Source organism: Acipenser ruthenus, chromosome 15 (assembly GCF_902713425.1).
Source record: "Acipenser ruthenus chromosome 15, fAciRut3.2 maternal haplotype, whole genome shotgun sequence".
In the NCBI taxonomy this organism is placed as follows: domain Eukaryota; kingdom Metazoa; phylum Chordata; class Actinopteri; order Acipenseriformes; family Acipenseridae; genus Acipenser; species Acipenser ruthenus.
The window spans coordinates 31,554,371-31,576,844 of NC_081203.1; the positions used below are offsets into that span (position 1 = coordinate 31,554,371).

The 22,474-nt window shown below is 37.6% G+C and overlaps 4 protein-coding genes and 1 long non-coding RNA gene across 9 annotated transcripts; 2 read left to right on the top strand and 3 right to left on the bottom strand.

Annotated features, from left to right (window-relative positions):
• The first annotated feature begins 18 nt into the window (after positions 1-18).
• Positions 19-3,756, top strand: LOC117422173 (maleylacetoacetate isomerase-like). 4 transcript variants are annotated; one of them, XM_034036869.3, is made up of 9 exons: positions 19-126; positions 979-1,030; positions 1,227-1,294; positions 1,618-1,698; positions 1,910-2,035; positions 2,162-2,237; positions 2,567-2,619; positions 3,123-3,172; positions 3,470-3,756. In XM_034036869.3, exons 1-9 carry the CDS (start codon positions 109-111, stop codon positions 3,594-3,596), a joined length of 651 nt encoding a protein of 216 aa, XP_033892760.1. In that variant the 5' UTR covers positions 19-108; the 3' UTR covers positions 3,597-3,756. The 4 variants fall into 4 exon arrangements, with proteins under 4 accessions (XP_033892760.1, XP_058843887.1, XP_058843888.1 ...); XM_058987904.1 differs by lacking the exon at positions 19-126 and adding an exon at positions 169-189; XM_058987905.1 differs by lacking the exon at positions 19-126 and adding an exon at positions 250-384.
• Positions 3,757-3,880: 124 nt separating this feature from the next.
• LOC131697651 (actin-fragmin kinase-like) lies at positions 3,881-6,932 on the bottom strand. The gene is made up of 4 exons (XM_058988188.1): positions 6,929-6,932; positions 5,495-5,587; positions 4,931-5,118; positions 3,881-4,531 (listed from the first exon to the last, which is right to left on the bottom strand). The coding sequence occupies exons 1-4, from the start codon at positions 6,930-6,932 to the stop codon at positions 4,244-4,246; spliced, it is 573 nt and encodes a 190-aa protein (XP_058844171.1). The 3' UTR covers positions 3,881-4,243.
• A 2,755-nt stretch (positions 6,933-9,687) lies between these two features.
• Positions 9,688-15,790, bottom strand: LOC117418449 (protein TMED8-like). Of its 2 annotated transcripts, none has more exons than XM_034031524.3 (6): positions 15,607-15,790; positions 14,685-14,796; positions 14,134-14,245; positions 13,785-13,920; positions 13,185-13,478; positions 9,688-12,667 (listed from the first exon to the last, which is right to left on the bottom strand). In XM_034031524.3, the coding sequence occupies exons 1-6, from the start codon at positions 15,788-15,790 to the stop codon at positions 12,450-12,452; spliced, it is 1,056 nt and encodes a 351-aa protein (XP_033887415.3). In that variant the 3' UTR covers positions 9,688-12,449. The 2 variants fall into 2 exon arrangements, with proteins under 2 accessions (XP_033887415.3, XP_034761368.2); XM_034905477.2 differs by lacking the exon at positions 15,607-15,790 and adding an exon at positions 15,144-15,295.
• A 151-nt stretch (positions 15,791-15,941) lies between these two features.
• Positions 15,942-17,846, top strand: LOC117395438 (uncharacterized). Its single transcript, XR_004543557.3, has 3 exons — positions 15,942-16,488; positions 16,713-16,811; positions 17,490-17,846. It is a non-coding gene; the product is annotated as an uncharacterized LOC117395438 (long non-coding RNA).
• An 85-nt stretch (positions 17,847-17,931) lies between these two features.
• LOC117421870 (NADP-dependent oxidoreductase domain-containing protein 1-like) lies at positions 17,932-22,458 on the bottom strand. Its single transcript, XM_034906020.2, has 7 exons — positions 22,170-22,458; positions 21,235-21,435; positions 20,610-20,806; positions 20,099-20,279; positions 19,766-19,920; positions 19,076-19,292; positions 17,932-18,739 (listed from the first exon to the last, which is right to left on the bottom strand). The coding sequence occupies exons 2-7, from the start codon at positions 21,393-21,395 to the stop codon at positions 18,556-18,558; spliced, it is 1,095 nt and encodes a 364-aa protein (XP_034761911.2). The 5' UTR covers positions 21,396-21,435; positions 22,170-22,458; the 3' UTR covers positions 17,932-18,555.
• Positions 22,459-22,474: the final 16 nt, after the last annotated feature.

Below are 22,474 nucleotides of genomic sequence, written 5' to 3' on the forward strand. Positions count from 1 at the left end.
TTTTTTCGTACATCAAACGTCACTGTGTTGATGGAATGTTAAGCAAATCGACTGTGTACGGCTCTCGAGATAGCGTAGGTGACCAGTGCAGTGGATAGTAGAATTAAGATGCGTGCAGCTTTAAAGGTATTGACATGTTGTGTAGAATAAGTACGCTGTCCTAACGTGATTTGACATACCGTTTTTTGGGTTAGTGTGCCATGCATGTTTTGCTAATAAACTTTATTTTTTATTTTCAAGCTGGACTATTTCAGCACATCTCATAAATGCAAACCCAATGCTTACAGAAAACAACAGAAATTAATTCAATGTACCGGTGAAGATTTCCATTATATAAAATGTGTCATAGCAGGCAAAGTGTACAGCATAGTAGTGACCGCACAGGTAAGCAGTGTAACGCATTATAACAGAAAACCAAGCGAAACTGTGGTAAATGAGGAATATCATCATGGGAAAGCTGCGCAAATGTGCTGTGCTAAACGTTAACGAGGGTTATATTACCCAAGAAAATACAAGTTTGCTGTACAGTGTTAATGAATACTATTAACATACTACTAGAATGGGCCAGGTAGTCAAGTGGCGGTCAAAATATATATTGTTGAGTGTGTTGTTATGAGGGGGGCATCGGCGCAAGAGGGCAAAGTGTGTTCAGTCGAAAAAAAATAAAGATGTATATTTTACCGTAAATTACATTCGTAATTTCTGACAGACTCTCCTCTCAGTCACGTGGGAGAGGGGAGGATTTTTGGGGACGTATATGATTGGTTGAAAAGTAAGTGAACTTTCATTCAATAGACTGTTCAGACTATGGTAACGAGCTCTATTCTCTATTAAACCATGGCAGCTCCAGACAAGGTGAGGAATAGCACTGTGCAGATACACCACGGAAATGTCAAATGTAACGTTTAAATAATGACAGAGTGGTGCATCAAGTGTATGTAAACGTTCAATAAGGTTTTCTTTTTGTTTGTGTTCCAGCCTGTTCTGTATAGTTATTTCAGGAGCTCCTGTTCCTGGCGAGTTCGAATCGGTGAGAAACTCTTTAATAATATTGCAAAACCTTGAGATTGAGATCAGCATAAAGACTAAATATACACACAGTATCTAAAACAAACGTGCGCAACTATTTCTTTATACTTTTTACTTTTTTTTTTTTTACTTGACACTTAATAGAAAACAGATGTTGGAGAGATTACTGTAATACAGCCTGTGCTTCATTTTCCCAGCTTTTGCACTGAAGGGTATAGAATATGAGCAAGAAGCAGTTAATCTTATAAAGGACGGAGGGCAACAGGTACTGTTATTTTTATATATTCATATCAAATGGCTAATTCTATTCCAGTATACCAGTATGCAATATATATATATATATATATATATATATATATATATATATATATATATATATATATATACATACACACACATACATATATACACACATATATGCATGCATGCATATGCAATATAACCGTTTACGGTTTGGTAAGCAACATTTTAGTGACTGGCTTTGACAGGGAAATAGGAAGTATGTGTTTAATTCAAAGTTAACAGCACAATTGTTCTGTACATGACTGTGGTTTGAGAATGCTATTTTGTAGTTCTCTTTTAATGCAGCAATCAGAGAAGTACAAGGCATTGAACCCTATGCAACAGGTGCCAGCACTCTGCATCGATGGAATCACAATCTCCCAGTCGGTGAGTCTGAGATCAAAGTTTAACTCCCCCAACGTTGTTACTTACCTCTGCCGACTGGCTGATTAATAAACAGCCAGACATTATAGCACAACAAACACTCATAAAGGCTTATACCCAGACTACTGTGCTGTCATTATGGGATTCAAGAGTGTGTGTGTGTGTGTGTGTGTGTGTGTGCGCGCTGATGCTGTGCTTTCCTCCTCATTATTAGCTGGCGATAATTCAATATCTTGAAGACACCAGACCCGGCCCACATCTTCTACCTCAGGACCCGAAGATGAGAGCCCAGGTGCGGATGATTTGTGATCACATCGCCTCCGGTATTCAGCCACTACAGGTATGACAGCTGCATGTATGTGCTTGCTTGCTCATCAAATGTAACACCTCGTGTGATGTACTGTACCTGCTTTATTAAGTTAGTAGTGTTTATTAATATTGTGGATCTATTTATGCTCTTTTCCAGAACCTCTATGTATTACAGAAAATAGGTGCGGAAAAGGTGGAGTGGGCACAACATTTCATTGTCCGCGGATTTCAAGGTGGGTGTTAGAAGTCATTTTTTTACAAGCATGTTTTATTACCCTTTTGTTCAATAACTTTGCTTGATACACAGAAATCTGTGGCAGATCAGCGCTACAATTATATCCCGAATAACAAATCCTATGCAATATAGAGATATTTTACTAATTCAACTTTAATTGAAGTAGTTGATATAGTAAGTGCATGCTCTGTATAGATCACTGAACAGTATGAAGTTTTGACCATGAAGGAATCTCTGGCCCTTGAAGTAAAGCATCTCTGATTAGAGTGCGTCTCCCCTTTCAAGTAAAGGAAAACACAGTCCTAATTTCTGTTCATCTTTTACCAGCTCTTGAGCTCATCCTTCTGCAGACAGCGGGGCGGTACTGTGTTGGTGATGAGGTAATGCACAGTTAGCACCCTTTCATTAACACAATTGAAAAATGTCCAGTACAGATTAGATTAAGTTTTTTTTAATGCTGTTAATTATTTTTGAGTTCATTAGAGCAGCAGTCAAAATAGATTTTGTAATGTAGTGTGAATATACTTTAGCTTATTTACAAAAGCATGAGTAGACAGTTGGATCTGTAGAATACCTACAGAAATGAATATCTGAGACCAGGAAAAAACACACAACCAACCCCCCACCCCCCACCCCCACTGGTGGCCTGGTGCAAGGATGGAAATAATACCCCCATTGCATAGCAGTTTGATCCATTTCTGGTTTTACTATGAGTTTAATATACACCTATACTGGGGCTAATCCAACTCATAGTAAAACCAGGAATGGGGGGAAACTGCTATGCAATTGAAGTCTTATTTCCCTCCCTGTGTTGGTGTTAACTGTCCTTTCAAGGCATCGCCTTTATTGCAACATTAAAGAACGTTTTCTCCTTTATTTTTAGATTTCAATGGCAGACATTTGTTTGGTTCCACAGGTTTATAACGCTGAGAGGTAAGACAGTTGTTAGGGATGTGCATAAATAAATTTTAAATAAAAAATTAAATCTCCTTTTTAAATAAATGGAGAAAACAGATGGCGAGGTAATTAAGTTTCATTATTTAGAATATTTGAAACTCCAAGTCATCATTGCAGGGTCTGTCAGTACAAATCATCCCATTGAAATGGATATCAAATCATCATTCCAATGTGTAATAATAATTTGAGCTATGTCTAGGTTTTATTGTCCAAAAAAGTTACACAACTGGGCTTAAGATAAACTCATAGCAGATGTTCTGCATTCCTAAATAGGTTTAAGGTTGACCTGACACCTTTCCCAACTATAAAGAGATTAAATGAGACCCTGATCGTGATGGAAGCGTTTCAAGCAAGTCACCCCTCACGCCAGCCTGACACCCCAGCAGACCTTCAAGTGTGAGAGCAACACAAACCAGCCACGAACGCTTCAGATGCACCAGCGCAACAAGCACACTTTATTGTTCAAGATGATAAGATTACATTATGATCTCTTAGACAGGGGGGGGGAGAGATTTTCTGTTTTATCATATACCATGGTTAATAAAGTAATGTGAAAATGATGGTGTGTTTGTCATATCACGTCATAACTTTTCTAATTTGAGTTTCAGAATCCGAGGGAATTGAGTTGATGGCTATAATTTTGAAATACATTTTAAAGTGAGGAGATACAAGAAAACAAAGATATATATTTTAAAAATGAATGTTATTTTTATACAACAAAAAGTGTCAAGTTAGTACAGTCCACTGATAAACTTTCACCACTGTCAGTGGTGTGACTGGGTGGAGCTCCACAAGATTTCTCAAGGTGAAAACATGTCGAGATCAATACTACACAAAAATGCAGATTACAGTTTCTAGGTAAAGCACTAGCTTCAAAATCTTCATACATTACCAATGGATGGTTAGAAAAAAAAAATAGTTTAATACAGATATGACTAAAATACTCAAACATTAAACCCTTCTGCCATTCTTCTGTCGATACAGCTATTGTGCAATTACAGTTCTGTACATTCTTTTTCTCTTTGTGATCTCACCCATCGTAATTATTTAAACCCAATGCACAAGGTTTTTCAACATAAATAATACAAAATCACCCAGTGACATTTTAATTTCAAACAAACATTTAGTTACATTACAATTGAATCTGGGCAGTGGCTTCTCTCCTTCCACAATAGGCTGGTACCAGATTTCATACTCCGGGTTAAATATATAGAGTGCGTTACTGGGAGCTTTCCCTTCAGGCGAAAGATTTGGGAAGATGCCTCCAAAGACAAACAGCTCCCTTTTATAGATTGTTGCACTGTGATAAGCCAGTGTAGGGATTTTACCTTTTGCCTGAAAGCAAAACCAACAAACATTATATCTTTATATTTGGAGTTATCCGATATGATGATACATTTTGTAATCAATTCCAAAAAAAAAAAAAAAAAAAATGCAAAACTGACATTTTTAAAATGCATTAGTTAATGCTTTCAAATATTTGTAATTAAAAATAGCCAAAAAACACTCCCATCAGAACCTGTCAAAATGTATGTGGGCATTCTAGTTGTAGAAGGTATATGCAATTTTTTATTTACAATTTGAACAAAATGATTTTTTTAATTTAAAGTATGCTGCTAGATGGGCAAAAGACACAATCAAATTATAGCAAATAGGGTTTTATTTATTTTATTTTTGGTGCAATGTTCTAACTTACCAATGCAAGTAAAGCTGCAGATTCAGAAATATACTCACAGGTATGAGAGACCATTTCCATGTTAAAGTGTTCAGCATGTATATGTCACTGTAACGCTTGCCATCCTTCACCCCACCATAAACATAAATGCGCTTCGATTCGGGGTCGTACGTGGCTGAGTGACCCCGAGAACAGGGCGGAGTGGGGCCAGAGACAGAAGAGTCCATTGGGAACCAAAAATCATTATCTACACCAAACAAGAACAAGGCATTTGTCAGAGCTGTGAAACAGGCATCGTGGAAAGAAAGAAATACTACTGGATATTGCCATGAAAAATGGCTCTGAAAAAAAAACATTACGCTTTCTTTGGTTTTCACTCTGGTCATATCACATCCACTTTAGGAGTTGATCTTTTATGTAGATCTGCATAGTACAAATGGTAATATGCAACCATTTCTAATATGCAATTGATCAAAGGATAGACTCGTTTCTCATGTGTCTACTGAAGACCAAAGCAAGGACATTACCAAGGCTAAGAGAGGAGTAAAGAAGAGTTTCAGAGCTGAAAAGATCCTCATGCCTATTACTGATGTATAAAACATATTTTCTACTGCAGTGCATACCGATTTCAAGTTTCCACAGGGAGTCTTTGCAGTGCTTCTGCTCTCTACCCTCTCCACCAATTAGAATTGCAGTCTCCCTCCCACACCAGACACCTTTAGACAGAACGAGTATATCATTACAACAGTGCGAAGTACGGAGTTAGAACTGAGTTGGGGGTCCCACCGTCACCTAGTTAAAGCATCAGGGGGGTCATGCGAGATTAGACTTACCCAGGCTGGGCTCATTGCTGGGGCACTACAGCTTGGGTTCCTTAGGTTTTGCAGTTGCAAAGAGATGCATGCAATATATATATATATGCGAGTAGAAGGGCTCCATTGCATACCTTGTTTCAGCTGACAACCTTCCTATCTTCTGGGGCGTCACATCTGGACTGACAGACACCTCTACTGTGATGCTGGTGTCTCTCAAATAAGACCTCCAGTCTCCAAGGCTAAACACCACTAGCTGATTTGGCAATGGCAAGGGTACCCGAGACTGGTAGCAGAGCCGGTTGAATTTACTGCAGAGAATGGCATTTTAGAGTTGGGGTCAGGGTTGGGGTCAATTCATGTTTTTCAATTCCAATTTCCAATTGATATTTTAGACATAATAATTGTTGTGGTTTTTCAACTGCTTTCATTTGGATCCAATTTAATTGCCAAACAGTGACTCGGTTTAAGTAACGTGTTGCCATTCATAGAAGCTCATTTGAACAGAAAACTGCGAATTGCAATTTTGATCAGTGAGGTGTTGGAATTGATTACAAGGAAATGGGAACGGGAACTGGAACCGGAATTGAAAACCCTGTTCTCAGTACCTGATTATGCAATGCAAGTTTACATTTAGAGTATGGTAGCTTTAATTTAGAACATAGCATACTCAAATATTACCTTATGACTGATTTTTTTTTCATAATTATTCCAAATAAGTGGCAATAGCCATTTTGCAGTTGAGAGGGATGTTGGATTGAACTTCCTCAAAATAATTGACAGTTTGCTTGCCCGATAGCATTTTATTTGTGAGGATTTTTATTTATTTATTTATTCCATTTTAACATAAATTAATTCATGTATTTGTCCAGTATACTGGCAAACAGAAAAATGAAAATGAAATAAGAGGTGAAGCCGGGATTTTGGCTGGTTCTACACTCACCACATACAATTGCTGCGTTGAAATAAACTGCAACCAATAATATAACAAGGTACAGGGGGAGGTGCATGCAGTTAACAAACTAAAAGAAAAGCAAACTAAACAAGGTCTCGGGTAGTAGATAAAATAAGCGAATGCATAAACCTTTCGTTCAGCCCTACAGAACGGGCCTGTGGTTTCACCTCATAAACTATCAGGTTTGTGCCGTAACAGAGAGAGGTGTGTTTAAAAACAGAATAACATTTACCTGATCAGCTGTCGGGGAGCGTCACGAAGGGACCAGAGGACATAAAAACTCACTTTACCCATTTCATAAAAATACCACTAACGTCTTCCACATCCGCAGTAAATCAAGACCCAGGCGAGTATGTTGTTTTCTTTACGTTTCAGCTGCCTGTGCAAACAAGGTCTTTCACTTCTTAATTAAAACGTTAACGTTAGCACTTCACTGAATCAATCTCTGCCTCTCGTGCGTGATTATTTCAGAATTAAAACCAGCTGTTTACCCTCTAACCATCTTACAAGAATAGTCTCTGATTGAGTCAACACTGGCAGTTAATTATTGCATTATATTTATTTCAGCATTGTTGGCCAGGAATAAAATTAATAATATGCAGGTATATTTGCGCATTTATTTTGTAAATAGCTAATAGTGAGACTATAGAATGCATTGTCCAGTGCTTTCCAGTGTTTTCAAATTCGCTAAAAATGCAAAAGGTTGAGGGAATACGTTAAAAGTCTGGTGTTTATTTCGTATTATAAAAACAAATCTCCACGTGCTACAGCTAGTCCCGATGAGACACCAGGCTTAATGAGCTACAATCTGGGAAAAAACGGCGAATTCCCATTGAAGTTATATTGTTATTGCAACCCTTTCGTCATCAAAGAAACGGTGATGAAATCCCTGAGGTATAAATTAAAAAACTAAAATTATACAGCGTGGGCCTTCAACTGTAATCTGTGAAAAAAAATGCACAACATAGTTTCATAGACATAACAAGTCCTAATAGTACTTTAGAACATGCAGAAAGATTTTCCCATAGTAGTTTTATCAGTGTTTGTTATTTTTATTTTCTAGCAGAACCAATGCTGTGTATTATCATGAAAAACTGTAGTTTATGAACATTCAAAACAGAACTGGAGAACTATGCCTTTTGCGTTTCCTGTTTCTTGTCAACCACCAGTATCCCTCTGGTCACTCTGTGTATTAAAGTTGTGCCAGTTCTTGCTACAATACCACAGCATCAGTAATATTGATAAAGAATAACGTAAACGTACAACTAACATGAGTGTTTCCCTTTCCCCACACCGAGGGAAAGTACTAATGTATGTATTCAATAATGTATGTATTCAATATTATTGGCAAATGGTAAAACACAAGTGTATTCGCAACAGCAACTTTATTCCCAATGTTGTTGAACATTAAAAAACATGAGGACGTATTGCATGAATTCACAGAGCACATTATTGGTGAAGTTGCATTGGGGAAACCATGCAAGATCTCTTTCCAATGTGGAAGAATGAGAAGCAGGATCTTTATCAAAGGAAAGAATGTCATAAAAAGAACAGGCGTTTGTACAATACTTTTACAAGCAGAACGACAAATGATAGACGTACCTAGTGTGTTTGTGTAAAAAGCAAGAAACAACATTTACATTGTTACAGCGCTTTGCTAAAACAGCCTGAGATGTACAGCGTTGTATTCTGTTGCAGAACCGTAAAGGCTGACAAGACCTAAGAAAGTGCAGCAAGGACAAGGTAAAGGGTACTGATCTTGGGTACAGCAACATCCCAACTCAGAACAGAACTCGCCTGTTTGCTCACCGCCTGCAACAGTCTCATTGTGAGTGGCTTCTCACACGCTGTGCATGATTAACAAGACTGCAAGCACAGATAAACGTAACATGAGCCAATCTCTGGTAAAAGAGAAAGTAAAAGTAGAAGCTAATTATGTTTAGTTATTTTAAACTGTTAACAGAGAGGGCAAGATCTATCAAAATATCTTCACCAAAATACATTAAGACGTAGCAAAACCAGTAACAAAACAACTTCGGCGCACTTTTGGGTCCTGAAATGAACCATTCTGTAACATTAGCAGTATTATTTTACAAAAATGTGATAAATGAACGTTTAACGACCTGATGCAAAAAAATAAAAAATATGTATGTAGTTTCTGCTCATTGGTTTTTTAAAAATATTTTAATTGACATTTTTCAATAAATATAGGTTCTAACAGAAATATGATTTCTCAGCTGAGCTGTTGTAACCCTGTGCAATATTTGCATGGAAAATCCATCCATCCATTATATGTAACCACTTAATCCTATAGAGCAGGGGTGCCCAATCCTGGTCCTGGAGGGCCGGTGTCCTCCTGGCTTTTGTTCCAACTGCCCCCTAAATTACTTAATTGGACCAATCAAGCACTTATTAGAAGCTTAATTGGTCCAATTAAGCAATTTGGTGTACAGTTGGAACAAAAACCAGAAGGGACATCGGCCCTCCAGGACCAGGATTGGGCACCCCTGCTATAGAGGGTCGCGGTGAGCTGGAGCCTAACCTGGCAGACACAGGGTGCTAGGCAGGACTACACCCTGGATGGGACGCCAGTCCATCGCAGGGGAACTAAGGGACAAGTTAGAGAGGCCAATCCACCATGTCTCTGGACTGTAGGAGGAAACCGGACTACCCGGAGAAAATCCACACGAACACAGGGAGAACATGCAAACTCCACACAGACAGACCTGAGGCTGGAATTGAACACAGGACCCTGGAGCTGTGAGGCAGCAGCACTAACCACCGAACCACCCTGCATGGAACAACCTACTATTAATTTATCCATAACTTCAAACACTCAATCATCAATTCAGAAACTAGAAGCAAAGCAGGTTATAACGTTGTTTCCTTGTCCCATACCATACCTTTTACAACCAACAGGAATGCATGCCAAGTACATTAGCCAGCGTTTTTCTTTTTTGATATACAACGAAACTATTACGTTTTAATTACAGAAAAATATTATACATATTCAATTCATATAATGTATATTACAAGAATATATACTGGAATCATTTAGTGCTTTAATGTATATTCAAATAAACAAAACAAACATATTTTGGTTATAATGTGCCAGGCTAGTAATAATCATCTTATATTAACAGTTCAAACACAACATACAGTTTTATTAATGCATATTGACCTTAATGTATATATTTTGAACGATTCATTGTACTGCAAGATGGAATATAACATATTATAGTACAAAGCTAACAGTTTTCATATTAGCAGATTCAATCAAAGAACTGGTAACAGATGGCTTGTTTAGGGTTTCATAGAAATCACAGTCAACACTAGCCTGGGATTTTATAGAGGGATATTTTGAAGCTTGACTGATATTTGAAGTCTTTTGCTTCTGTATGTATTTGGAAACCACATATTCTCTTCTCTAACTAAATGCATTCAATTTGGTTAAAATGCATCAATGACCAGACACTTTATGGGCCATATTTTCAAAAGGATTCCTTCATTCTTTAATTAACTCCTATTTTTTTTTAAAGGAGAAATTCATGTTAATGTTATAAAATGAGAAACAAAGACACCTTGAGAGTGCTTCAAAGGGCTTGCAATATATAGCATAGTTGTTTGGGTCTAGTTTTGTAAAATTCAGGACTGGAGTAAATGCTTTGAAAATAAGGCCCCATATATATACCAAATATCATCTTCTAGAAACATCGCAAGACTGACAAAAACACAGAGGTATACACAGAAGGGTAACAGTATCTGGGTTCTCTAAATAGGCTTTCTTTATAAATAATAACTTAAAAAGAAACACACAACAAATTAAAGGATAGCCTGCACCCCCAATGCCAAAAAGAGCATACACAGAAACAGGGTGTCCTGCTGTTGGTGAACGCCTGTTAAAAAGCTTGAATTCGCTGAATGGCAAGCTTGGTAACAGCAGCTGAAGAGAAAGGAACAGGAGATATAGCTGTATGATTTTATGCAACAAATTGAGAGGATTCTTTTGTTGGCTTCCAAATTAAAAAACAGTGCAATGGGGTGCTTTATTCAGTTATGAAAGCATACAAACAAAATAAAATAATAATATGTTATGAGGTTTGTATTGAAAAGTGGCATAAATGGAATAGATGGACAGGGGACTTCTCTCTTTTCTCTCAGATTTGACAGAAGCAGTTTTTAAACCATGAATTTGTAGGCCTAATTAAAATATCTCACTGGTTAAAAAAAAAAGTACTTTCTGTACAGCAGCATTAAATCAATGAAACAAGCATGCACGCCCAGAAATCATTAAATAAACACCTCAGATTGCTAACTAATGCAAGTCTGGTTTGAGGTCAGACCACTATGGAGGGGGTCACCTTACAGAGGCATCCTATTACTTCACTTCTAATGCTGTTTTCTTACCCTTTCCTTTTTATTCTTAGTGGTTCTCATTGCAATTACCATATTCCTTCGAATTTAAGATGCACTTTTTGAGTCATTTTTCGCTTCTCGAAAATAGCCTGTGTCTTAATTTCGAGTACAGTTATGCATATATTAAAATCGGCAACAAAAGACCTGACTACCCGAGTACAACAGCAACGTGACTTACTGCCAAGAAAAGATTAACCAAAATGTTACTACCCGATCTCGAATCATCCATGACATACACGCAGTCATTTTCAAAGAAGCACCATTAGCTTCCTGTGGAATTTCAGTGTTTCTAACAAACAGTACCAGCTTGGACAGATCGGAAATGCTGATCAGACCCCCATATTTTTCGACATGCCAAGCAATACCACAGTTCACAAACTGGGAGAAAAACAGGTGTGAGTAATCACGACTGGAAATGAGAAGCAGCACATAACTGTAATGCTCTGTGTGACAGCAGACGGCTGCAAACTGCCTCTATGCGTAATTGAGGTTGTATCTTTGTAAATGCATATTTATTTGATGTTTTATTTTTTCCTCAAATTGAGGGTGGGAAATTTGGGCTGCGTCTTAAATTCAAAGGAATACGGTATTTAAATACTGTGGGTTTTTTTGGTAAGTCTGCCATAAATATTTGTAACATAGACAGATCGTCATCTTAAAAAGAAGACCCAGCATCATCTTGTAATCTGCTACAATGGATCAAGTTTCCTTTTGTTTTGCTGAAAATCCATTGCTGTGCAACAGAGGGTGCTGGTATTGTCTTATATAAAGGCACATTGGCCGATCTAGCCTAAATTACATAGTCTACAGCAGGCAAGCAAACCTAAAGAGGAGCTCCTGAACTCATAGTCAGATAGATACTTTAACAGAGATCTAACAAAACAAACAAAAACACAGTATTTCAGTAGAGCCATTGAAAACCTCTCGGGGGGGGGGGGGGGGGGGTTGCAAACATTATAAAAATAAGAAGAAATCCATCACAGCCTCTCAGGTTCTATAGCTCTTGAGTGTGCTAATGAATGCTGTGTGCAGAAGCCTTTCCTTCCTCTGCAGCTCAGACGTGTCAAACCAACCCTGTTTATGCAGTCAGGATCTGTCTCATTAGCGCAAAACTGAAACCGAGGACACGGGTCTCTAGACTAAATACTGATCTAGCAGGATAATCATTTACTTCTGAAAGCTGTTTCTAAAAACAGCAATGATTTCCTATATCAGATCAACTTTGTGGTTCTATTTGAAGTCTCTAGTACAGTTACGGTAATATACCATCACAACAATTATTTGAGAAATTAAAACAAAATATACACTGCACCTACCCCTGCTTCATACACGCTATTTCACGACACATAAAAATAGATCTTTCAAAACATTCATCATCAATCCGCTGCTCTGGTCTCAATCACTGTAATATACACGGTAGTAAAGAGTTTTATTTCTCCACAGCGAGTAGGAGTTGTCGAACTTGAGCAGGTACATTCCTTCACCAGGGTATTCGTGATGGCCAGCCTGCACCGCTAAGTGGCTGTCTTGTCGGTACACTGGTAAAATCTCACCTAGGTGAGAGACAGGGCAGGCTTTCGATCCACTTTCTATATCTCCTGAACTTACAGAGCCTGCAATAAGAGATGGAAACTAAGATTAGTCACAAAAAAAAGAACTACTGCAACATTACTTCAGTAGAAAGGCCATCACAGGGGAACTGTAAAACAAAAGATTTTACTGCAGTTTATAAAGACAACAACTACCGGTAAACTGTGACATTATTAGTGGATTTAGCTTTTAGTTTAACTTCCTAAACCTTTTTTTGAATACTATGTAATATATAAACAAAACATACAGTTTGTTAAAATCCAGTCCTTGTGAAAAGAAAGTGCTCTTTGAGGTTCAAGAAGACAAATACATTTTACAAGTTGGAAAAGAGACTAAAACCTGGAAGGGCTCAAACTTATGTATCAGCAACATGGGTATCTAAGTACTGCCACTATTTATATAATACAAACAGGTCCCTTTGTGTAGGTATGGAACAATAACATTATACACAAGTGCATTTTCCTGTCTGTAAAAAGGAGGGAGGGTCCTGCTTTCATAACTCAGGTGATGGCAGATTTTCAGCTCAGGGCCTGCACTGACCTTCCACCTCCCCTTCATCGTCTTCGTCGTCGCTCGACTCGCTGACCTGCACAGTGATCACTCGGCTCGTCACAGGCATCCAGTCGAAGTAAATCCCGAAGCCGATGTCGTAGTTATCGGTGGCAAACTCCCAGCACAGCCGCTTCCCCTCCGGGACAGTCGGCACACGAACCGTCACCACGTCTCCGCGGTACACCGTCAGCACCGCCGCCTCCTCCAGTCGCAGCTTCGCCTTGAACTCCTTGATGACCGGTAAGGTCCAGGTCAAGGGGGGTGCCAGTGGGGGCAACTGAACTGCAGGGGGAAGAGAACACGCAGATGCATTGACTGAAGACCTTTAGAAAGGTTTACCAAGGTAAACAGTGGTAAATGCATAGAAAAGTGAAGCAAAACAAAAGAATTGTGGAAGCATGGAAAAGCACAGGCAAGCATGGAAAGCATTGGGAATAACGGTAAAGCCCAGTAAAATCCACTGTATAAGCATGGGGAAATCATGGTTAAATACTGTGCAAATACACCACTGTAAGCGTCTAAAAAGGGGACAAACAAGCACAGAAGCTTGCACAGGCTGTGTAAAGGTGACAGGGCAGTGAAGCTCACCTTTCTCATCCTCTAACGGAGCCTCGGGTCCCGCTTCTGCCACACCATTGTGGTCTGAGTGGATCACCGCGGAGTCACCGAGGGAATTTTGGGTGGTGAGCGGGTGACTGGAGCTGGCACGGCCTTCTTGGGTCTTCTGAAAAAGAATCCATCGCACTTGTTCAAGTCAACCACACTGAGAACTTCACTGAAAAACGTGCTTTAACTTTCTTATTTCTCCAAGGCAGAAATGCAACAAGACAAGTAATGGACTGCTGTTAACTGCTGCACTGTCAATGGATTTATGGTAATCCTGACTTTTAAAAAGCAGGCGTACAAGTACAGACGTCCTCATGTCAAGCCTGCTTACCTCTGCAGAGAGCTGTGGCTGGCTGAATAGACTCGGATCATTCACCTCGGTGGTTTGCTGCTCAGTGCTGCAGGTGCTCTCAGGAGGCTGTAATGTCTCAGTGCTTTGAAGTCTCATGAGAGAACAGACAGTAAACATCACAACGCAGTTACTATACAAACCCTTTGTGCAGCAAACAGGGGCATTCGCAGGAGATTGTTTTAAATGATTTGAGAGAATAATTTGAGAGATTGATAGAGATGCTGAAGGGTTTACCTTTTTCTCAGCAGTCAAATAAGTGTTCCGAGCCTTTCCACAGTCTCACAATTACAGTATAAACTGCACAAGATAAATACTAACAGGGATGAAACTGAGGCTCATCTTACTACATCCCAAGTTTTACATTATGTTTTCTTTGCTAGGTGAAGGTGTGTCTGATTAATACAAACTTCTAAGTAACCACATAACACGAAAATCGCTGAAAACAGGATGTTGCATCCAAGTTTAAATATCTTAAATAAAAGATATCTTCAAGGCTAAAAGAAAAGTGAAACCCAGCAGTGGACAGTTACCTCTCCTGGGAGCCGTGCTGGCAGCTCTCCGAAGTTATTCCTGGGAAGGAGGAGACGGACAGCGCAGCTAACCGAGACTGCACCTCCGAACTCATATCTACATTTTCCATCTCTTAAAAAAAAAAAAAAAATTAAAATGAATAGCATACATTTTCTCAGTGATAAACTTAAACACTCAATCATAGAATCTTCACAAAAAGTCCCCACAATTGAAAAGCTTTTTCTTGGAGGTCTATTTGCCCTTGTCTGGTGTACTGTAGTTGAAACAGTACCAAAGCAAACCTTCATTTTAATAAGAAATGGGCTATAAACAATATCTAACGCAACAGACTCTCATTTTACGTCGTTAAATACATGTTTTAGTTGTGTGATTTAGCGCGCACATGAATGCACAGTATTATAGGCTAAGCTTAACCCGCATTCTAAAAACATGCAAACCAGTGCAAATCACAGCCTTACCACCAGCTGTGACCTTTTTAGATCTACTGTGCAAGTTGGCAGTAAAATAAAATAAAATAAAATAAAATAAAATAAAATGCAAAAAAGACTTAATGCAACAAAGCATCACTCTAAGCACTAAGCAATGCTACGTTTTACATTTAGAATTAACACGCACACAGTGACAGGATACACATCACATGCATCATGTGGTTTAAAAAAAAAAAAACAAAAAAAAAAAAACCGGTCCTTGCAAATAAAATAAAGAGAGAGATTGGGATGGTGCCCGGATTGTTGCTCTATTTAACAGAGGTTTTTTTTTTTTTAATGTATTTTTAATCTCGGTATACTATTTACTAATTGCTTTGAAAAAAATAGATTTAGGTATTCATTACGTTGTGTCAAGTTTTCTTTTCTAATAATTTGTATCCGGAAATGTCTTCCTTATTTTCATCAAATAAAAAACTGCGGTTTCGATGTTTACCTGAGCTGTCGGTCGGTACTGACTCGGAGCAAAGCGGATCCGACACAATAATCGACCCGACCGCGGGGGGACCAAATCTGGCTCTAGGAAATACAGTCGCTGCAGCAGCAGGTAGACTCGACATCGGAAATACAGTAAACAAAGAGGCGTTGTGAGCTGTGAGCAAAACGCAGACTTCCGTCATAGGTCGGAAAAGAACGGAAATTGTCGAACGGGTTGAGAACTATAGGTTGTTGTGGCGCAACATAGTTATTATAGCATTACATTTATTAGAGAACACCGTTTTTCGTATGAATAGCAAGTATTCTGTTTTATAATATTTGCAGCAACAATTTAGGCAAATATAGTTGTAAAACTCGCACATAGCACTATTAAAATCTATAAATATGTTGTGTTATTGTTACAGTTGTTTTTGTAGTTGTTGTTACAAACATAATTGTTTTTATTTATTTCATTCGTTTATGTTGTGATTTTTGTGTTTTAACAATCTTTCTTATCATTTTTGATACAGCACTTGTGTTCTGTTTTAGCCGACATGTAAAGCGCTTTGAGATACTGCGGTATTGAAAAGGCGATATAAATCAAATACAATTAAAATGTAAACTATGCATTGTGATGTCTTTCAAGACCTAATTGGTGAACAATATGTCGCCGTTATCGTAAAATAATGTTAACTTATGTGACTTTGCCAATAGTAAGAGAACAAACACTTTCTAGTGTTTGACTTTCCAAGCACGTCGAAAGTAGACAGTGACGTGCATTCCACGTTGCTATAGAGGTTCCCATGGTTACAAGTACACAATCAAGATGTCTGCCTTTATGAACTGGAGCTGTGAGGACGTCTCTAAATGGATAGAATCTTTAGGATATCAACAGTATACGGTGAATATATTTTAAGTTTTTTTTTTAAATATTTTAATATTTTATTTTTTACGTGAATTGAAAATTGTAATAAAATACATATCATATTGACAAGAAATAACAGGTGTGTTATGTAACTGAGAATATAATATAGTTCAAAGTGTGTGAACTAAAAACACATTGCCACTATCATCATCACCTTTTCTATATTAAAAGAGTAAATACAAATGTGTTTGTTCTCCCAGGCATGTTTCACAGAAAACTATATCAATGGTAGAAAATTAATCTTGGTTAATTGCGCCACACTTCCCAGACTTGGAGTCACAGACTTCAAAGATATGAAGGTACGGATTTTTGTAGTTTCATTGCAATACAAATGATTTGGAGCTCACTCTGGAGTATTTATCGATACACCTATCCCACAGCAGAGCCATTAAAAAGTTTTTAAAAAGTGTCTAACTCCCTCATAACACGCTCGATTCTGCTGCAATCATTTTTTTGTGTGTGTGCTGTTTGCTCTGCCTTTGTTGCTAGTTTATATAGGGTTGCAAATCTGGAGATCTGGCTACTATTCTGTAATTAGCCTCTTTTTTTGAAAAGTAGCCCAGTTTTTGGCATCGATAGCCCCCTTTTTTAATTAGCCCAGTTTTTCAAATCGATAGCCCCTTTTTTGTTGGAAAAAAAATCAATAGATTAATAAAAGCTCCTAGTTTCAGGGTTCGAAGGTTTGCTAATGTATACCATGATGGTCACGCTTCACACTGAAGCCCCCATCTATGTTCAGAGTAGCACATTGCTGTAGTGGATGCTTGATTTTGTTTGCCTTTGTTACTGTGCAGGTCAAAGCTGGTCAGAACTACATACAGCGTTCAGATAATGTATTTGTCCATCTACAATGCCACTTCCTGACGCCTGGAGGAATAGCAAGTGTAAATGTAGCAGTAATACTATAGGTACCTTAGTGTGGGAATTGTATTACATGTCTCAGAAAAATAAAACCAGTCCTCCGTTGTATTTTTAAGGCAATTTCTGGTCACATTCGTGAGCTGCTTGAAATTCTGGACCCCCGTGGGAGCCGAAGCATTGCATTGCCCCCCGTGGAACCAAGGCGGTTATTTTTAGAGGAAAAGAGTCGAACAGGATCGACAGCTGATTCTCTTACTTATATGCAGTTTTTGAAAGAAAGGGGCTTAGATGAATACACTTAAAATAAATGATGTAATGTTCTTCATCTAAACTGCTTGTCCTTTTACTAATTATGCCTTGTGGTGTTTTTTTAATTTGCACAAGTGCGACATATATAATTTGTGTATACAATAATGGTTTCAAATGATACCTGATATAAAAAAAAACATAATTTGCCATCTTTATTTTTGTAATCCATGACAAATGATAAATATTTTTTAAATAAAGATTTTACAAAATAAAATCTCAAAGTGCACATTTTTTTAATTGAATCTGTATACAACAGACAGCTCAGATGAGATGATTAGCTTAATATGTTCATTATAAATCATTATATTGAGAGCATTTAAAATAGCAATGAACACTTTTACTTTTTATTTTTTGTCTCCTGGACCCAAAAAGCTACATAAATATACAGTACCTCTGGTCTTGCTAGAATGGAAAAAATGTGCTGAATTATAGGTTTATTTATTTATTTATTTATTTAATTTTTCATATTTTAGGAGGTCAAGTCTATACTACAATGAAAATAAAATACTGTACAAATCAAGTTATTCCTTTTTATATAACAGTAACATAATAATATAATAAAGCACATGGCTATAGAAGCTATAAAATGATAAACCCTCAAACATGTTTCTTTACATTCATTCATATAATCATATAATTATGGCAGAATGCATTTAGTAGTCATAAAAACACAACTACATTAAATACATAAAGCCATTGAGTACTGACGTCTGGTACTGTACACCAACAAGATTCTCACCAACAGCAGTGTAGGACTGTCACAACTGGCTGGATATGTGGTCATTCAAATCCTGTTGCAGGATGTATTCAAATGAACAAATTAAATGATGGTGCATTAGTTCAAGTTACATTCTGCACACGGAGGTAATGCGACTATGAGGTCAGCTGGAGGGATGTTTCCTGTTCTTTAGTCTCTTCGCTTTCCGTAGATGGGACTCTATGAGCAGCACAATACGTGGCAGCAAGATGCTCTCGGAAAGAATGATCTTCTGAAAGAATCTTTGACAGCGGAGTGTCTTTCAGCAGCACATCTGTGAGGCTGAACCAGGGGAATGGGCTTCATATAGAAAAAGACAGAAAGTCAACTTAAAATAGGCAAAAAACAGTCAACCCACTCAACAGTGCAACAGAAGTCCTCATACTACATATCGCATGCCTTAAAGTGTTAAATGCAATGAAAATAGAATTGGTATAGTTTTGATTGCTTTAATGACCATCAAGCAAGCCTGTGTAAAAATGTTAAAAAAAGGTAAATGTAAAACAAAAAATAGCCATATGTTTAAGCACTGTTTACAACACAATTGCATTTTTATTTGATTTAAAGAAAGTACCAGACTTCACATTGATACTTTTGTCTTTATTACTATAGATGTTTTCTATGTTAGAAACTTACTCATCCTCAGAGAGAGTGGATGCAAAGGTTGCATTAACAAAATTTTGGATGGTGAAAAGAAATGTGCCTTCTGATTTGTTCTGTGCTGGCGATTGCTTTATTAACAACTCATTGATAGTATTCAGAGACTGCTGGGAATCCATGTTCATATGGCTACAGACATTCAGGACAGAGTAGAGCACAGCTGCAAACCATTTTCTATCGACAGATATTCCTCCTGAAAGGGGTTAAAAAAAATACAAAAAATGATGGAGTGGGCCATATTCACAAAACCTGGACTCAAGTTAATATTTTTCATAAAACTTTATTTAATGTGTAACATCTTTTCTTGATAGCTCTTGAATAAAATTGCATTTGATCTGAAGTAAAAAAAAAAAAAAAGTAAGCTCAAAGTAAACATAAAGATTGTTAAATGTTTTTGTTGTAAGAGGTGTTTAACATGATATCTCTGCAAATGTGGTGCTTGAATTTCAGTGTGCCTACCTGTATGAATAACTCTATAACTCAGCAAGTCTCTGCCATGGGAAATCATGATTTTGATAGCTAAGTATGAAAATCAACAATGTAATACTTTCAAAGGGTAACACCTAATAGAAAAATGTACACTGAAATCACCATGACTCACAAGTAAACTTGCCATTGATAAAAGCTAATAGTAAAATGCTGCCCTTTTGGATTTGTAGCACTTACCACTCTGCCTCAATGGACATGTGGCCTCTACCACCAATGGGTCTTTCAGAGAAGCAATTACATCACTCACTTGCTCCCACACATTACCAGAACCACCCTCTATAAATGTATACTCTGGCCTCAGGATGGAACTGTGAGCTAATAGCTGCTTGAGTCTGCAATCAGATAAATAGAGGATTTAGTTTCTAATCTATACCATGGATTGAAAAAAAGAGATTGGACAATTTGTATTAAGCACTAAGAATTATTTCATGATTGCAAATTAAAGAACTTGAGAATTAAATACATTGTACTGTAAAAAAAAAGAAAGGCAGATTTTTTTTTTTTTTTTACCTGAGCACAGGTACAGCACTGACAAAGCTATACACAATGCAGGACTGGCTGAGTTCAGACTGAATTTCTGCACAGACTCTTGACAAGTGAGAGGGAAGGCAGCAGAGAAAAAGAACATCAGCCCAGGCAGCCAATCGCCGATTGTCATAAAAGCATTCCACCCCTAATATCTTGAGGTCATCTGTAAAGTTACAGCATTAAATAGATTACCAAAACCAAAAAGCAATATATCACAATATCAATCATACTGTAAAAGCTAAATATCCTCTCCAGTGGATGCTGGCATGGTATAAGGTCTCAAGTGAAATGAGTCTAAACAGTTCTGAACAGTCCGTCGCACAATTCAGAACATACAGTACTCTGGCTGGCTGCTCACAGAAAGCGCCATGCCCGTCGCTCACCCAAACGTACATCCGTGTTGAGTCATAAGCACATCCTTTCACTGATGTGCTGGCTGGAGGAATGTGTTTTATGTCAAGTTTTCCAGCACAGCTGACATGAATGCTCTTACCCAAGGTCTCCGGTCTTCTGCTGGAAACTTTAAGGTTTCCTGGACGAAGGTTTGTAAATTGGAGCAGCACCATTGTCAGTTGTTTTCCAGTGTGGCCTCCTCCTAGAACACCAACTTTCAGAATGCCCTCATCGGCAGATAGATGCAAACAGGATACTTTAGACCTAAGAGAACCGTGTCCCTTTAACACTCTTAATCTGTGGGGGGGGGGGGGGGGGGGGCAGAACAGCATTTATTAATTGTTATTTAATACAGTAAACTGTAGGAGAGAGGAAACATATTTTGAGTTGTTTTGTTTGTTGGTTTAGAACTGCTATAGATATCATATATTTTTTATATCTATAAATGTTTATTAAAGATAATAAGCTACTTACATCATCAGTTTTTTTTTTCTCACAAATGGGACCGCAAAATAAACCATATGGGATTAATTGAAAACAATCATACAAAATGCAGAAATTCAAACATTAGAATCTTTGTTCTAACAACAGCTTGGTTAATGTGTAGTGAATGGTAATTAAGTGACAGATCTCTATTAACAATATTGTAAATATATGTTTTATTATTATTTTTAAAAAAGCCCATTGGCATAACTGTAGCCTTCACAATTGGAAGTGTTTCATACCTTACTGCATGGATTAGTTTGACGAAGAAGGCAGCATGGGCGCAGGAGCAAAGCACCAGACCAGTATAGCGTGCTTTTAGAAACAGGAAAGGTTTTTCACATTCACTTAATCCAGATTCGAAGCTGAGGGAGTCTAGACCGACTGTTATATCGGACATCATTAGAATGGTAATTCTCGTTTCAGGTGTTTGTGTTGTATACCTGAAAGAAAAGCACACCAGCGACCATAGTAAATCTATAAATAACATATCATGCATGACAAAAACGGATGGAGAAGGAACAAAAAACTCAACAATGATGAGAGAACATAGCAACTGTTTAATTTGATGACTAAAGCAAGATTATAGACCACCTGTAGAAGATTCACTCTGAAATGAATAAAAATAATAAAAAGAAACGATTTTAAAGTTTAAAAAAAGGGAAAATGCACCAATAAACACACCACAAAATATTTCATCAGTGCTTGCAAGTTGTCTTAAATTCGTACCTATTCGTTTTAGAATTATAATAGATTTTCTCATTTCAGAAAGAAATTGCGCTATACACATCTATTTCTTTATATTTAAACCCAGACACGCAAGTACGCTGAATTACTGTACGAACTGATGCCGACCATCGATGAATGAATGTACGAATCGCCAAATTCAAATAGGTACAAATGGCGTTCTAGAGCAGTACATCATAGATGAAATAACCTATCCTGTGGATATCATTTTACACGCTTCATATTTTCTTTCTCAATTCTTTAATGCAACAACATTACGGCAGTTTATTTTTCCTTAGTAAATAACCCTACTGGTGCAAAAGCAGCCTTTGCCTTCTTAAAATATGTGCCTTTTATATTTTTACTCAAGTTTGATTAAAAATCCGGGTTTTAAGTTATTTATTTGATACAAAAGTAAAGTTTTCCCTTTTCATGTTTTGTCCATCCTTACCTGTTAAGTATCGTTTAAAATCCAGCTCAACCAAAATACGCGTCTCACTCGGTAGCAGGACACCCACGCATGTTACACCGTCGCTATGGAAACAAACGCAGCACGTCAGAAATCTGACTGAGTGCAACTCAAACATGCAAAAACACAAATGTAAGGTTTCATTTATCGATATGAACTAAACAGACGTTATGTAACTACCCGCAGCAGCAGGGGGTTTACATGTGATCGTCAAGCAGCTCAACTGTTGCTTAGGTAGGCAAGTATGTGTGACCTTAAAAATAATAATAATAATAATAATAATAATA

Coding starts and splice junctions, on each gene's coding strand:
- LOC117422173 (XM_034036869.3), top strand. Junction 2,238..2,566: donor CATTGTCCGCGGATTTCAAG/GTGGGTGTTAGA, acceptor ATCTTTTACCAG/CTCTTGAGCTCATCCTTCTG. Junction 2,620..3,122: donor GGTACTGTGTTGGTGATGAG/GTAATGCACAGT, acceptor CTTTATTTTTAG/ATTTCAATGGCAGACATTTG.
- LOC131697651 (XM_058988188.1), bottom strand. Junction 5,119..5,494: donor CCTGTGGAAACTTGAAATCG/GTATGCACTGCA, acceptor TGTTTGGTGTAG/ATAATGATTTTTGGTTCCCA. Junction 4,532..4,930: donor GGAAATGGTCTCTCATACCT/GTGAGTATATTT, acceptor TTTTGCTTTCAG/GCAAAAGGTAAAATCCCTAC.
- LOC117421870 (XM_034906020.2), bottom strand. CDS start 21,395: ATGATGTCCGATATAACAGTCGGTCTAGACTCCCTCAGCTTCGAATCT. Junction 20,807..21,234: donor AAACTAATCCATGCAGTAAG/GTATGAAACACT, acceptor CCCCCCCCACAG/ATTAAGAGTGTTAAAGGGAC. Junction 18,740..19,075: donor TCCACTCTCTCTGAGGATGA/GTAAGTTTCTAA, acceptor TTCTATATGAAG/CCCATTCCCCTGGTTCAGCC.
- LOC117418449 (XM_034031524.3), bottom strand. CDS start 15,790: ATGACGGAAGTCTGCGTTTTGCTCACAGCTCACAACGCCTCTTTGTTT. Junction 14,246..14,684: donor CAGCACGGCTCCCAGGAGAG/GTAACTGTCCAC, acceptor TTCTCTCATGAG/ACTTCAAAGCACTGAGACAT. Junction 13,921..14,133: donor AGCCACAGCTCTCTGCAGAG/GTAAGCAGGCTT, acceptor ATTCTTTTTCAG/AAGACCCAAGAAGGCCGTGC.